We start from the raw sequence: 16,853 nt of genomic DNA, 5'->3' as shown, positions 1-16,853 counted from the left end.
GCAGGTGCAGCACTGGTGAGTGGCCAAGGACAGAACCAAAACTCAGATTCAAATCTTCTGATTATCAGCCTGCCCTTGCAAGCTAAGGAATGCACAAACAGACGGTAATCCATGTGTAGGCTGCTAAACACATATATATTCATAATTAAATACAGCTATGGCTAAAAAAGAAAACAGTTCTATTCTCTCTATGCGGGCCCAGGTTCGTAATCCAATTCTTTTAATTTTCTAAAACTTTCTAGATTGACTGTTAAGTCAAGTTGGAAAACTTCACAGCTTCCACTCCCATTAGAAAGGACTTACCAAACTGTGAGGCTCAGTTAATAATTTGAGACACAAATTGGCCATATTTAATGAATTTAATTTGCAACAGCCATGCTAATATGCATAACTATTAACTCTGACCAGCTTTACCTTCATTGGGACCTACACCAGCTCCCATTAACTACAGTAGGATCTGGATCAAGGCCGCAGCAATAATTCCTCCTGAACCTCTTCAGCAGCACAAATTAACCCTCTCAGGTGGCTTCAACACCACAACCACAGAGATCTCAGAAAGCTGTACAATGGGAACCCCACTGAATTGTCCTGCTGCTCCAACAAATCTCAGAGCATCAAAACTTTCCTCCCCAGCACCCCTTTGCTCAGGAAGGGCACTGCACACCTAAGGTGACAAAGCAGGGCACGTCTCTCCCAGCATGAAATTCTCACGGCAAAAAAGTCAATGAGGGTGACAAGAATACATCACAACACTTGGCTCTTAGGCTGCATTTTGCTTCTTCAGAGACCTGGACAGACATTAATTTGATTTGCTAAGTCGGTGTTTTCCTGAGGGCTGTGCTATCAAGCCCATCACGGCAGAGCTGCTGACCCACCTCCATGTTAAACCTCCAGCCTGGCTCCTACTCTCAGCCTGTTTATAGGAAACCAGCGAGCCCACGAACCAGGAATACTCTGGTTACCGGGAGCCTTCCCTTGGAAGCAGAAAGAAACTCAACTGTTACAGTCAAAACTTGTTCAGCTGTGTTTTGGAAGTGGCACGGAGCGTAGGAAAAGCACTACTTGGGATTAACAACGCTTCGTTTTGAGACACGCTTGAAGTTTCAACTGGAGCGGTGGGGACACAGCTACGAGGAGCGCTCGCAATACAACCCAACTCCAACTACAATGTACACACACACAGCCCGTGCGCCGGCTCCTCCAGCACTCCCGGCTCCCTACCTTCCTAATATCCCGAGTGAGAAAATCACTTTAAACAAAAATAAAACTCTTTGCTCAGCCAAAAAGGCACCAGCCTGTACCCCGCTTCCTTGCACCATCTGTGCGTGTTTTTTTCTCAGCCTTCACAAAAAAAAAAAAAAATAATAAACCAACTCTAACGTTTTGCTAATCTTTATGCCCCGCCACTATAAATAAAGCAAATAAAGCCCAACAACAGCTAAGCATCGTAGCTAAAACACATCCAATCCACTCCGATTATTTCTGCTCGTCTGTCCACGAATAGCTGCAGCCATCGGCTTTAGGGGAAGCGTGCAAGTCAGACCGCATTTATTTACAGTTGCACTATCAAGAAAAAAAACCTTCCCCGGTCTCCTTTTTCTATGAATATTTTAAGACACTCGGGGCTTTTCCTTTTTATCGCTCTTTTGGGGGGGCATGGGGGGAGGGTGAGGGGTGATGCTAGCCCACCTCCTGCCCCACAGTTCTATTTTTCTCCGTGTTCCCAGGTCGCTCCGACTTCTTGCTCGGATGGATGCGCGGGGCGCGGAGCAGCACCCGCGGGTGCGCAAATCCCCGCGCAGGGACCCGCACCCACCCGCGGGGCGACCGCGCATCCCCGGGGGAAGGAACAGCGCCCGCGCCCGCCACCGGCCCCGCAGCCAAACCCCGCCACCTACGTCCCCAGCGTCTCCTTGAACTCGAAGATCTTCTTGATGTCCTCCGCCTGCTTCTTCCAGGAGCCGCCGCCGTCCCCGTTCTCCCGGGCCATGGCCGCGCCGCGCAGCCCCGCGGATGCCGCGCCGGGCGGCTTTTGCTTTCTTTTCTGCCGCGGCGGCAGCGGCTGCTGCTGTTTCTTCTTCTTTTTCCTCCTCCTCCGCCTCCTTCTTCTCCCCTTCCTCCTCCTCCTCCTCACACTTCCTGCCCGCCGCCGCTTTTATTTCCTCCGCGCTCCGGCGGGCTCCGCGAGTGTCACTTTTCCTGGGCTATTTCCTCCCAACTTTCTCTTTCCCCCCCTTCCCTCCCCTTCCCTCCCCTCCTCCGCCCCCCCCGCGGAGCCGCTGGCGGGGCTGCCCCGTCTCTCCGTCCTCCTGCGCCCCGCGCAGCAGCTGCGCGCACCCGCGTCCTGGGGTCACTTTGCTCCCTGACTGACCCGCCCCGCCGAAAAGTCCCTCTTTTCTGTTTGTTTGTTTGTTTGTTTGTTTTTCTTTTCTTTCTTTCTTTCTTTTTTTTTTTTTTCTTTTGGAGGGAGGTCACTGTTTCTCTTCCCCCACCCCCGTGCGGGGCCCCATGGGATGCTCAGCCTGCCGGGCGCGGTGCGGTGCGGAGCGGCCCCGCGGGCGCAGCGGCTGTGCGTGGTTGTTATGGCAATGGGAGGAGGAGGAGGAAGAGGAGAAAGCGGAGGAGGAGGAGGAGGAAGAAGGAGGAGGCAGCCCCGCCGCTGCTCTGCTGCCTGGCGCTGCCCCTCCTGACTGAATGAAGATAATTCGCATTGCACCAAAACCACGCACGTCAAACGGGAGGGGAGGGAAAGCAGCGAGGAGGAAAAAAAAAATAAAAAAGGAAAGCCAGGAAGAAAAAAAAAAAAAAAGCACACCACAAGCGGCCGCGCTGCCTGGACGGGCTCTGCGCGGGGCTGCGCCGGGATGCGCGGGGGCGGCGGTGCCCACCTGCCTCGCACACGCACGCACAGTCCTGGGGTGTTACAACATCCCTCAGCAAGAGCCCCCCTCACCCAGCACAGCCCTCGAAGCAAGGGGCACCCTAAGAGGGGCCAGGCAGCCCGGGGCCGGTGATGGGCACCGCGCAGCCCCGCCGGGGGTCCGGCCCTGGCACCGCTCCCACCCGCCGGCACCGCCGTCCGAGCATGGGCGTCTCGCACTGTCACACACGCGCGTGGCTGGGATTATTGCTAAAAGCAGCTTTTTCTCAGCGACACTGAGACCTCTAGCGTCGTCACATCGGGCATGGGTTGAGCTCTGATGCGGGGTGACAGGCAGGATTCGTCAGACATCAGAGAAAATGATAGTCTGCGCTAACTGAGAGTTGTTTATGGTTAAGGTCTTTGGCTTCAGTTTTACAGTATATAAGGCACTAAAAAGTGCAATTCTTCTGGGACACCCAAGTTAGGTGACCAAATCAGAGGCTTTGCTGTTGGCAATACAGGCACTCTGGTGCCTCAGGAGAAGCCCCAAATCTGACCAATTCCAAACCTGATCATCATATCAGGACCTGAAAATAAATCCAAATACAAGGAGCTAAATAACATTTACTTTAAAACAAATACAACTGTATGCACTTTACTGTTAAACACGTATTGTGTCTTTTAACAGATTCCTTAAAATTCTATTCTGGAAGCTGATTTTCCAGATTTCTTGTAATTTATGAGCAGAATTTGCAGTGTCAGCCTATGAGGCTTTCCCCGGGTGTGGGCTAAGCTGTGCCTCTCATCTCAGAGGGGCTGTGGCAGAGGTGGGCATTCGTAGGTGGGTGGAAGTGAAAACCTGGAGTACAGGTTGGGGTGTTTGGTCAATGCTACCCTCTGCTGGGCAGAGCCACTCCTGTGTGGCTTTGCGTGTGCCAGCTCCTGCGGTTTTTCACTGCAGCCCTCTGATGCTTTGGTGGCTGTCCAGCCTCATGGACAGGCCAAACATCTTGGGATTTCCTGCAATGGATGTTTGTGTGCTGTCACAGCATGAGCTTTGGAACGGATTTCCTTCTGCTCCTGACTTACTTCCATCTTCTCACTACCCTCAGGATTTACAGCTACTCCATGGAAGTGTCACCAGGAGTCCCCAGGGAGCCTCACAACCCCACTGCATACCTGGGAAATGAAAGATGTGACTGACCTAAAAACATGCAGCTGACTACCAAATCCAAGTTGCCCTTCAAACAGCACCGCTGTGACATTTTCTCTCTCTTTCACATGTAAATCATGTGGTATTAGAAATGCCATGCTCCTGCCTTCAGGAGAAGATTGAGAGTGTGAAGCCAGGAAGGGCAAGTGTGATGGTCTGCCCTGACTTCCAGCATGGTGGAGGCCAAAGAGCTCCATCCATCCAGAAGATGAGCATTGTAACTTACCTTGGGGCTATGGCATCCCAAAATCATCCACCACTTTTATTTATGATACCACATTGGTCCCTATGGCATCACATTAAAGTCTCACTGTACAGACAGTGCCATCCACTTCTCCGTTTCAGCTTTCAGCAAGCAAAACTTTTACTTAAAATTGCTCAAATCCTTGGCAATGCTGCAATTTGTCAGCATCAAAATTGTGTAAAATCTAAATTCTATTTTCCTTATTTCTCCTACACCCTTTGTATAGCATTAATGCGCTTTTTTGTTGTTGTTGTTAAATAACTCACATTTGAAGTAACTGATAGTTTAGAAGTCTCTGGAGGCATTACAGTTTTAATGAGAAGTGTAGGAGATGCTTCTGTTAGGCAGAGACCACTGGCACAATAGACCATAAAAGCCCCTTCAAAGTCATTACAGTCTGTCATGTCAGCCTGAATTTAGGGAGTCTGTAATCTTGCTTGACTGACAGGCTCCTGCAGAGCTATTGTAGCTATTTGAAGAGCAGGTATTTCTAAAAAATTTAAATCTTACATGGAAAGTTCTCTCTGGAGTGGCTGCAAGTAGCAGGGCGTGCTGCAGCTGCGGGGAGGTGCACGGCTGCATTCAATGTTTAATTACCACAACCCAATTACAAGAACAGTAATAGAGCGGTAAAATGAAACGCACAGAAATGCCAGCATTAAGATTGACAATAAAGCATCAACTCAAGCCCTTTTAGTGGCTGCACAGAGGCCATCTCTCATTACCTGGGCCTGCTCTGCAGCTCTGCCAAGGGCTGTATCAGAAAACAGCTAATGAGCAGGCGTGGCTGACGTGTGTTTGAAACAGCTGCACAAGCTGCACATGCCCCCAGCCACTCCATGCAGCAAAACAACAAACCCTGACACTGCAGATGGACAAGTTCCAACTGGTTTTTAAGGTCTTCTCTGGAAATACTGTGAATTTAGGGGAGAAATTCAAAATTGACTTCTAGATGAGATATTTTATTTCAGGATAAAGTGATAGGATTTTTGGAGCAGTGTTTGAAACTGTATTGTTACTGCTTGGTCCTTCCGACTGATTCTGGGGCTGGTCATGTGTGGTATGGCTGTGCTTGGCCACGTTCACTGCTGACCCTTCATATGGGCACTGTGCAAAGCAGTTTATCACAACCATAAATAAAGGAGTCATGTCTCTTTTTCAAGGTTTTCCACTGACAACCTGGTTTTCCTGTGCTTAAATATCATAATATCGGACCTCTTCCCCAACGTCATTTCTGAGTCATACAATATAATCTTCCTTTCCAATTACAAATCAGCACTATTGATGCTTTTCTGCAAGAACATCAGAAACGTGGCTGTGTCTCAGCTGCTGGTGTCCAAGCTCAGGAGATGAGCACCCACACATCCTTGGCCATGTTTAGGGTTAAAACCTCACGTTCAAGTGCCGGAGCACCATCAGTGTAAAGCAAACAGCACTCAAGCCCACAGCTGTTCTCTGTTGCCTTCCCTACCACGTAGCAACCTCAGACAGTGGGTTTTCTGCTTGTGACAGAAATAAATTGGGCCGATCCCAGTGAGAAGGTGGATTATTGTCACACACACAGAGGAGGAGCCAGTTGTTTTAGTGCTGGTCTGCTCCCATGGGCAGTGATAGCAACGCTGTCATACACGAGTGTAGACCTTGGCCAGAAACTCAAAGCAAAATGACATCTTGGATGCTTTGTAGCCTCTGAGACAAGCCTGAGATGAAGTAAAATCCTGGGGCAAGGCATCTTCAAATTTGGCAGCACAGGTCTTAATTTTTTGAGATGCCCGTTCTGACTAGCACGGTAATATTTCCATCCAAAGTCACAGCATTCCTTGGCATTTCCAATGGTGGGGATGCTGCATCTCCAGCCTGTGCCCCATTTGGAAATTTGGAGGAAATCCTCTTAGGTATTATGCTTAGTCATGAAAAAATAAAATTATTAAAAACTTTGCTTGCATAAAAGAGAGAGACAAAATTGTTTCTCTTAAATGTAAATTTCAAATGTTTATTTAAATGAGAAAATTGATTATTTTTAAAAAATAATAGCTGCTATTCCTTTAATTGGATAGTAATTTTTAAGACTGCAATTGGAAAGGTGCATTTTGATGGGGAACCACAGGTTTTGGATTTTCACCACAGGTGAAACTATTGGATATGGTTGGGTTGTGATGTTTTCCAGATCAGTTTTGACACCACAGGTTCAGTACAGAAAAAGATAAACTTGGGTCTAAGAACGTCCACAACAGAAGGCTGAACCTGCTGCTGCTGATGCCAACAGCAGTGCTCCTTTGATTTAAGATTTCTCAGTGATTTTAGGGGACTTTGACCTGGTCTGTACATCAAGATGATGCATGTGAAGAAAGGAACACAAATCCATGCCAAACAAGAGACTTCTGCCTGTCTTAAATACACGGTTGTTTTGTGGGGTTTAAGGGTTAAATATAATCAATGTCCTTCCACCACCTTTAAGCCCATTAGAGCCTTAGATCAGTTTAAGCTCTGTAAGATGACCTAAGGCCCTTGCTCATCCTAGGTAAAACACTGTCCTAAAACATGCAACAGCAAGGGAGAGGTGATAGATGGTTTCTGCCATTGCTGCTTTTCTCAGTGGGAGGAGGGAGTTTAAATTCCTGTCGGGTTTTTAACCATTTCTGTAAAGAGGAATGAACAAGAGCTGATGTAGATGTGAATCCTCAACCTGCAATTATTTGCCTGAAGACCATCTGGTGCCTGGTTAAGCTCCCATGTGCTTACATTACTTGTGAGATTTACAGATGCCAGCCAACCTCTTTAAGTTGCTTCTCTTCCCTGGTTTTATTCCCATCAGAATAAACCTCAGAAGTTAGAGGACAATAGTTGTGACAACATGAGGCTGCTTGTTTTACTTTGGAAAAATTGCTATATAAGAGAATAACAACCAGGCTAAATACATCACTTAGAGGCTGCTGTGCCATGTGTGCATTGCAATAAATCTTTAAACCCAGGGTCGTAAATCACGGTCATATAAAAGTGTATTGGGAGGAAAAAAAAAAACCCTATCACTGCCAACGCAGAAGAGAGAGAAACAACAAAGGGGTGTTTCTGGATGTGGGCAATGGGAGAGCTGGCAGGACACAGACAGGGAACAGGGAATGGATGAGAGATGGGCAGGACAGGGGGAGGAGGGACAGGAGATGTTCCCAGGGACAAAAGTTAGGGCAAAACCACACATCCCACTCAGTTCCTGATGTTGAGCTCTGGGCTCCCAAATCTTGGTGTTTCCCTGGTGCCAAGCACCCAGTGTGAAATCACTGGATTTTTCATAACCTTAGAGAGCTGCATGGCCAACACAAACCCCGCTCACACACCTCCTCTCTCAGTCCCTGGGCTGTGAAGTTGAAGGTTTGGCTCAGGATCCAACGGGCTGCACCTGTTGAGATCAGTGATCTGTAATGAAATAAGTACTGGTAAAAATGAGAACTGGATCTTTCTCTAGTTAATTTGGCAGAACTGGCTTTGCACACTTGCATTTTGAGGGGAATACTTTGGGACTTTACTTCTCCAAAATTTATATTGAAAGAATTTTGGGTGATGAAGTAAGGACTGAAAAGCTGCAAAAATATCAAAAAAAAAAAAAAAAAAAAAAAAAAAAAAAAACCAAGGTTCCCAAATACTTCCAATTTGACACTGTAAAATCATTTAAATTGGAAAAGATCTTTAAGATCATCAAGTGCCAGCACTCTCAAGGCCACCACTAATGTCCCCAAATGCCACATCTACATGTCTTTTAAATACGTCCAGGGCTGGTGACCCAGCCGCTTCCCTGGGCAGCCTGTGTCAGTGCTTTACAACCCTACTAGTAAAGAATTTTTTTTTCTAATATCCAATCTAAACCTTCCCTGGCACAGGTTGAGGCCGCTTCCTCTTGTCCTGCCCCATGTTACTTGGGGAGAGAGACAAGCCCCCACTCGGCTACAGCCTCCTGTCAGGGAGTTGTAGAGAGGGATAAGATCATCCCTGAGCCTCCTTTTCTCCAGGATAAACCCCCCCTCAGCTGCTCCTCATCAGATTTGTGCTCCAGACCCCTCCCTAGCTCTGGTGCCCTTCTCTGGACACGCTCCAGCCCCTCAATGTCTTTCCTGTCATGAGGAGCCCAGAACTGACCCCAGGATTTGAGGTGTGGCCATGCCAGTGCCGAGTACAGGGGGACAGTCATTGCCTTGGTCCTGCTGACCACACTATTGCTGATACAGGCCAGGTTACCCTTGGCCTTCGTGGCCACCTGGGCCCACACTGATGGCCAACACAGGTTTTCTTGGTTTTTGTTTGGTTTTTTCCCTAGGATTTCTCCCTTGCTCTGAACAGTTCAGCGCAGGAAATTCATCTGCACAGCAAAGGAGCTGCCTAAAAAATTCTCTTTCCTATTCCTGCTGCCCCAGGCAGGGCACTCAGGATGGATCTGCCCTGGGAGACAGGAACACGCCAGCGGGAGCTGTCCTTCAGGCACACCGAGTGCAGTGAAACGCCGAGCGCTCGGGAAGATCAGAGCCCCGGTGCTGCGAATCGAGCACCCAAAATTAGCAAGAACGTTTGATCATTTCGGCCTTAATCTCTCTGTGGCTCGGTTCCCCAGCTGGAGGTAGCGCGGGAGCGCTGTGCAGATAAAGGCATTAATATTGATCAGGCGCCGAGGCTTCGCACAGGCGCTCGCGAGGAAATTAATGTTGAACGCGGCGTGCGGTTTGAGCAGCGTGTGTTAATGTGGCCCGGAGCAATTCGCCGGATTAAAATAACCCCAAATGATAGGTGATCAGATAATTAAAGGATGCCTCACATCTGATGTGCAGAAAGGCCCACACTGTGGCTCTGCAGGCTGTTAATTCTGGTGTTTCCTGGCTCCCGGGAGTTTGGCTTTACAACCTGACTGTCTTCTACAAGTGGGGTTAATAGCCCATGCCTTCAGGAAGGGAGGATTATCTGATCACTCCTCTCTCTGCACCATCTCTGTGCCTGTGCCTGGTGGTCTTCTCCACCCCCCAACAAATTTTGACTTTCCTACCGATTTACATCACAGAGCAGCCCAAAAAGAGGAGTTTACTGAAAATGAGAAGGCAAAGTAGAGAGAAGAGATCCAGTTAATCCTGCCTGCAAAGACATGTTACCTTGTTTGGACATCAGGGAGCCTGGAGAGGCTGCAAGTGCAGAAGAGGACTCAAGAGTGTAGGATGTGGGGCTCAGCTGGTTTAGCTGCCCTCTGCACTGTTCTTCTGTCCAATGGATTATCCATCAGGGAACTCGGCTTGTGAACCTCAAAACAGTACTTAGAGGCCAGATACTACTGCCTGTGAAGCACTCAGTAGTCACAGCTGTGCTGATTGGAGCCATGGAAGAGCCTCTCTTCTCTCTCCAGCCTGTCCCATGATTGCACTGGGTCCACATGCACCCTAAGGATGCACCACAACTCCTTAACTTTGTGTGATTTCACTGTTAAGGCTGAAAATGCACTATGAGCTCTCATCTTCCTGAGCTTGATGTGTTTATCTGACCATGTGAATGTTGCATCAACACACCTCACTTCCAGGGGTCACAGGCCAGACTCATCCCCTCCAAAGGAGGTGACTTATTCTGGATGTCACCTCCACATGCACCAAAGAGAAATGTCAATAGCTTCCAGCACCCTCTCACCACACCAATGGAGTCAAATAATAAAAGTGGAGGAAAAAAATTAAATGACAGAGGCAGGGGAAGAAGATATGGAATACCACTCACTTGCCTGCAAAGTAATCACTTTTTTCATTTAAGCAGAACACTCAGCTATCTTTTATATTGTTATTTGCAAGGTCCTCTTAGAAGCTGGAAATTAAATTTTTTTTTATCTCCTCCTTTTCTTTTTTTCCCATTTGGTGAACATGGCTATTTTTCCGGGGTTTTCACAGGAGTGAAATGAACTTGGCTCATTTTGTTCTTTCCTTCCACAGACATTAATGTTGCTGAATAATGACAGAAGAAGGAGCTTTGCTAATTAACTTTAGTCACCACATTAAGTCCAGGCTGACACTCACATGCAAGGAGCAGCACAGTGCCAACAGGCAGTGATGGGCACACGGGACAAGAGCCAAAAGAGAGTCCTGTTGTCCAAATCAACCCAGAAGAGGTGGTTTAGCTTTTATTAATGGGCAGATTCCTCATCCCAATATGTTATTTAGGGCTACAACAGGGTTGTGTTGCAGGCACGACAATGGAAATGCGACAGAAATGTTCCTGGATATCTCCTGTTCTCTTCAGCCTGGATGGACCTTAGCAGGCCATAGGAAGCTGGAGATCCTCAAATCCAGGCTGGGAGCAATTAAAAGCTCGTTAAGAGATTGGAGGGGGAAAAAAGCTAATGGGTAAAGAGGACCTATGTGAGAAAGGGGACCCACTGGCTTGGAAGGGAAAAGTAGTGTTTCACATTAGCATGAGCTTATTCAAATCTGAATTTCTGTTCTTTACATAAAACATGATTTTGCAATGGGTTTAGGCCATGCCATAGTGCTCCCTGGCAGACAGACCCCAAATTCAGGGGGTGCTTCAGAAAAAGCATGGGAACTTCTTTTCTCCAGAGCAGGGACATCACGACTGCCCCAGGCTGTGCCTGGAGCTCAGCTCTTCCTCCATGGAGGGTAAATATCTGAGCTCACACCTGCATTGACAGAGGAGAAGTAACACAGGGGGTAATCCTGTTCACAGGACCAGGCATTACTCATGGAGTAGCTGTAAACCTGGGATGAACTTTTGGATCCAGGCTTAATCACTGTCTTGGTCTGCACAGAGCAAACAACCCCATCAGCAAACAGGTGATGGAGCTCAGCTGAAGCTGCTCAAGGGCTAAATCCGTGCCCTCTGCTTTTTGCAAGCCATACTCCATTTACACAACATAATTACCAGATAAGCTGCCAAGCAAGAAGAGATCCAGTTTTGCAATTGTAGCCAAAAGCCTCATTCACTGCCAGATCTGAAAAGAGAAGTTGCCTGTGTTTAGCAAAATCAAACAATTTTTGGAAAGTTTTACTGGAATTCCTGACTTTCAGGATGCCATGGCCAGTGTCAGCTGATGAAATTCTTCCAACTGTGCAAATTCATGCCTGCTGGGATGTGAGCAGACTGTGAAAAGATCTCCAGAGGGTTAGTTAGGCAGAGTTTGATGGTGAGGGAAAGGTTTTAGTAGAAAGGTGAACCTCATTTTTCAGAGCTCTATAATTCAGCTGGAAAAAATGTGCTTTCACTGAATTGTTGTAAAAGCTACAGCCCCACAAAGGTTGTTACAAGGTGTTTAATCAAACCTGTGTCTCCAAGCTTTGTGCCACAATGCAGGTGTCTTTCTCTGATGGAACTGGAGTTCACTTTGTGTTATTTGAAAACTCATTTAATTGAATGGCATATTTTAGGCACTCTCCCTTAATTAAATTTGCATGGGCATAAAAAGTGAGGAAAGCCAGAGTCCTTTATCCAACTTTGCTCCTTTCATTTAGCAATACCCACTTTTTCCCCCATCATCAAGCTGTCAAACTGTCCCTCAAGTCAACTATGGGCTGAACAAAGCCTTCACAGGCTCTTGTTTGCCTGCCTCCCCTCATTTCCCACGCATGCAGGGGGCTATGAGCAGTGGCTGCTGTGAACACTCTGCTCTATGGGCACATCAAACCCCAGCAGCTGTCACAAAGAGGCTCCTCACCTCAATTTTGTGGTAATTTCTGCTGGAATATGATGGTCTCTGTTCTATTTGCCATCAAGGCTCTTGCCTTGATTTATCCTCACTGCATACTCTTTGATAAGCATCATCATTATCCTCATTACTGAGGGGGAAACTGAGGTGCAGAGAAGCTGGTGGCCTCATCATCCCAGTCACTGGCATGTTTTAATCTGGTTTAGTTTCACTGAGGCTCATGGGCCTTAACACAACCCTTTATGGACACCTGATCTTCAGTCCCTGTGTCATTTTGTCCATGTCTCCAACTAAACCAAAAGCCTGGAGTGAATGTTACACCTCTTCACCAGCTGTTCTTCCATCTCACTTTATTTGACATTAGTTAAACAGTGGGGCCCTATGTAAATCTGTATTCCCACCACCTCTCTGTGCTCATGACAACACCACCTAAACTGCATCCTCATACCTTCCTCTCCCCTTCTCTTCCTTCCTCTCCCAAATCCTAAATGGAGTCGTGGTTTTGGTCTTTTCTCCACACACTGCATCTCCCAGCTGATCACCATCCCACCAGACAGGAATCTGGCCACTCCTGGTTCCCGTGGGCTGCATTTTGAGTGAGGCTGAGCTGTGTTTTACCTTGTCTGTGTGTTTCCAGTGCCTGTGTAGTCAGATAAGATCTAATTTGGGCTCTGCAGGCAGAACACCAGCTAGTGTGAGGTTTGACATTGTACACCACCATCTTCCTCACTGAGCTTTTCCATGTAAATTCAATCCCCTTAACCAAAAGCTTTCTGTCCTATGTGGCCTTTGTTTTGTCCCCGTTTAACCACACTTTAGAGCTTGCTTGCTGGAGAGCAAGTCCTGTCCTGGTTCCATCTTCATGGTAAGACTTCAAATACTTGAGCAAAACTTTCCCTTACCAAATGGACCTTGGTGGACATTCTGTAGGAGAACTGAAACATGAACCTCACTGTCCAGCTTCCTAAAGTATCGAGGCCCGTTAGCTTCGGTGTCATTTGCAGACATGGTTTGACTTGGATAATTTCCATCCTCAGAAGCCAATGAGCAGGTTGAGTTTTGGATGTCAACAATCCAGTCATCAGCTACTTCTGTGTTTAAAAAAAAATCACAGAGAAAAGTGATAGTGCCTGCCAGTTGATCTACCATGTAAGCTGTCATGCTCAAAGCTTGTTCACTTCAAGACTAATGATGGCCCAGACCCTTGGAAACATTATCCTGCTTCATCCAGCTGGATTGTGTGCACCACGGGGATGTCATACAACGGGTTTTCACAGCTCAATCAGCCTTAACTAAGAATGCTGGGCCAGGGTCAAATGATAAGGAGCTGACAGGAGGGTCTGTATCTGACAGAGATGCCTGAACCCAGATAATCACAGATCTATGGGCAGATGACTTCACCAGTGTGAGGACAGCCTTGGAATTAGGGTGAGTTCTCCCTACCCTAGTACACCTACTTCCAGCTTTCTGCTAACTTGGGAAAACAAACACCACCAAGCATTGCATGGGCTGTCTGCAAAGATTCAGATTTCAGTCTTCTTGGAGATGGTGCATGCACTGTTTGTGTTCAGCCTTAGTTTTGGGTGTGTCTGCTGTGCAGATGAAACCACTGTTCCCTGTCAGAATGGAACAACTGGGAAATCATGCTGTGGATGAAGGCCTGGAAAAAACAAAATGCATCTAAGCTAGACCCTGTGCTAGACGTGGTGCTGCATCTTCCTTAAAAACCTTGACTATCAGAGTCTGTTTGACCCAGTTTATTTGACTCTTATTCAACAAATGGGAAAATTAGGTTTAGAGCAGGTGGGGTTATTTTTCAACAAGAGCTCCTTTAGTTAATGAAAAGGGCTGCTCCAGAAATACCTGCCATTCTCCTGGGGAGGGATGCAACCTGATGATGCCACATTTCTTATTGTAGCACTGTGACATGGGTCTTCTTGTACCCTGGGTTACTCTGTGTTTGTCAGGGGCTGAGCACGCAGGGTGGATGTTCAGACAAACAGTTCCAGGAACTTGCTGCACCAGCAAGCCTGGAACAGCCACATCTGTGATGCTTTTGAACCACCACAGGCTCCTTTATTTTTCATGTTACCTCCCAGCACAACAGCCCCATCTGCCCTGCCACTGCTACCCATCCTCCAGTTGTGTGCCACGTCTTCTTCCAGGAAGAGCCTCTGCACTAACACACACAGTGCCTTGCTCTCCTCAAAAACCACCTCCCAGACAGAAAAAAAAAGGCTCCTTTTTGCCAGAGAATGGTTGCCTTCAGAGTATATACTATGTGAGGGGGAAAAGGGCTGGTTTTACTTCTTTCCTATCTTTTCCTTACTCCTCTTAATATTCCTCCCTCATCTGCCTCTACGCTGTCATAAGAAAAACAAGTTCTCCTTGCCTCCTCCCTTAAGAGAAGTCTGGATTAATTTGGAAAAACCAAGCTGACAGCCATGTGGGCATGCATGCGTATGAGCAGTGGGAATATTTTCCTGTTAGGGAGCAATTTTTATTAAAAAAACCCAAGGAATGGCTGTGGTTTGGGGGCAGTGGGTGCATGGGCTGCTGGTACAGGGGTAAATCTTGTGGGTGTCAGTTTGGGACTGCTTCTCCTTATGGTATATATGGTAGAGACTGTGGCTGAGGCAGTTTCACACCAGGCAACTTCACATCCTGATTTTATCTAGCTGTGCCTGATGGTTCCTGACTTCAGCACTCCAAGTGCCAAGCAGCAACCAACAGGTCTGAAGGTGGCACGTCACCTTCATCAACCCCTCTTCAATGTCAGTTTGAAGCCAATGCAGCAAGATTGTGGTAAAATTCCAGTGGAGAATTCAAAATACAGCTATTCCCAGTTTGGTGTGGTGGAAACTGTAGAAGTGCAAGGACCTAAATAAAGAGAAATGATAGAGATATTCGTAACTGGCACTGCCTTTTACATACTGTACAGGAACAAGGGGCATTTGGGGGAAGTTAATTAAAATTTAGTAAGAAAACAATTCTTAGGACAGAATTCAGCGTTTCTTCCATCCTTGGCTGCTCCGTCCTGGTGAAGTGTGCCTGTGGGCACCCAAAGGGCTTTCACACCTTCCCAGTCCTGCTATTCAGCATGGTAGAAAGGATTCTGTTTCTTGCTCTTAATCTTTAAGATAATCACTTTTCTCCCCATTTCCCCCTTTTCTAGCAATGCACTTATTCACCATTGTGAATTTCTTTAGTTGGCCTATTTTCAGCCTTGGTAAAGTGAATTTACATCCAAGGAAGCATCTTTTCTGCTTACTGGCTTGGCAGTGTGGCCTTGCTAGGGATGCTCTGCCACCCTGCTACTTATTGATGCTAAACCAGTATTAACCACAGCAAAAGGCTCCCACACAGTCTGTTTGTGCCTTGATGTGCCCTGTGCTGAACTGAGAAATCAAGGACTTGCTTTGCTTCACCCTGTCCTCCCTGCGGGAGTGACGCTCCCAACAACATTCCTCATTCAGCAGTTTCCTCAAAATTCTGCTTCCAGGCCTCCTTTGCTGCAAAAGCTACAACAAATACCATCCTAATTTTGCAGCTGAGATGAAGCAGGCCTCTTCAACCAGGATTGCTTTATATGAACTTGGCTGCATGCTCCTCTTGTCCCCTGGAAATGCCTTGGGGTAAAAACATCACCTTTTTGATCATCACATAATAGAAGGAGGAAAGTCAGAGACCAAGGGCTTTTTTTCTACACAGCAGTTGGCATTGCACAGAAAAAAATAAAAAGGGATTTTTTTTTTATTTTCAAACTTTACATAGATAAATTGAAAGCATGAGCCAACAGCTCTGGTCCCAGCATCCCCCTGACCATGCCCTGGCACAAAACACGAGCAGCCAGGCACCAGCATTGGAGGGGATGATGCCAGAGCCAGCCAGGTGCTTGGGCAGAACTCTCTCATGGGGCTGGGGAAGGATGCAGCCTGAGCAGATTGTTTCAGTGCAGCACAGGGTTGGCTTTGAGTGCTTGGTAGATCAGCATGAGGGCCTAAGGTTTATTTTTTTATGCAAACGCCCTGGTTTGCATGGAGAGCTGCCCCAGGTGGCACCAAGATAAATATGAGCTGCTTCCCAAAACCATTTCCTGCACCTTCCCTGCTCCCCACTGGCCTTCAGCTGGTGTTAAAAGAGCCACAGGGCCACTCTTTGAATCACTTCTGCCTGTAAGGCTGTGGTCAGCATCTCAGAGGGTTTCACTTTGGAGCTGTGCTGATTTCTATCAGCAGAGAACATGGTTCTTTTGGGGTTTTTTGAACGAGAGAAGATACGTGCTAAGAAGCACATTTGTTTCCCCTTTTGTATCTGAAAGGCAACTATTCTTGTTTGGGGAGAAAGTCTAAAGCCCTGTTGGCAGCTCTTTCCTAACGCAGAAAGTAACTTTTTTTTTTTTCTAAGCATAAGAAAATATTGGTTTTTTCCTCTTTCTCTGCAGAACTGAAAATGCGAATTAATTACTTGTTTCCTACACTCTTGACTGAGAGGTCCAAATGCTATTTTTTTTGCCTTTATCCTGAGTACCCAGCTCTCACAGCAGGGACAATTAAATGACATCCCCCCTAATCTGCTGCCCAAGGGAGGCAGGGCTGCAAGTGTTGCCCATGCACTCATTAACTTGCACTACAGGAAAAGTCCTGCTGCTACTGCCATATATAATTCCAGAACTCTGGAATTATCGTGCCTACAGCCCCAGGAAACTGTGCTGGGTTTTGGCTCAACAAGGATCAGTATTTCTTTATAGACCCCATCAACTTTTCCCAATGTTTTAGGACATATCTAGGGAATGGTGATGCTTTAGTACCTCAAGGGCTGTACCCGATGCAGACTGCAATGGGAATGATGCAGAATAGCT

General features: G+C 47.1%; 1 protein-coding gene across 3 annotated transcripts in view; it reads right to left on the bottom strand.

Annotated features, from left to right (window-relative positions):
• The window catches only part of CAMK1D (calcium/calmodulin dependent protein kinase ID), a 208,770-nt gene extending 206,535 nt beyond the window's left edge, over nt 1-2,235 (bottom strand). For 2 of the 3 annotated variants that reach the window (XM_068189489.1, XM_068189487.1), the window contains exon 1: nt 1,899-2,235. In XM_068189489.1, coding sequence (XP_068045590.1) covers nt 1,899-1,990 — 92 coding nt within the window. In that variant the 5' untranslated portion in view covers nt 1,991-2,235. The remainder of the gene's footprint in view (nt 1-1,898) is intronic. The other variant, XM_068189488.1, reaches the window with a different exon arrangement.
• Between the last annotated feature and the right edge of the window lie 14,618 nt (nt 2,236-16,853).

Source organism: Anomalospiza imberbis, chromosome 5 (genome assembly GCF_031753505.1).
Source record: "Anomalospiza imberbis isolate Cuckoo-Finch-1a 21T00152 chromosome 5, ASM3175350v1, whole genome shotgun sequence".
Classification (NCBI taxonomy): Eukaryota; Metazoa; Chordata; class Aves; order Passeriformes; family Viduidae; genus Anomalospiza; species Anomalospiza imberbis.
This window is presented reverse-complemented; position numbering and strand designations above follow the sequence as displayed.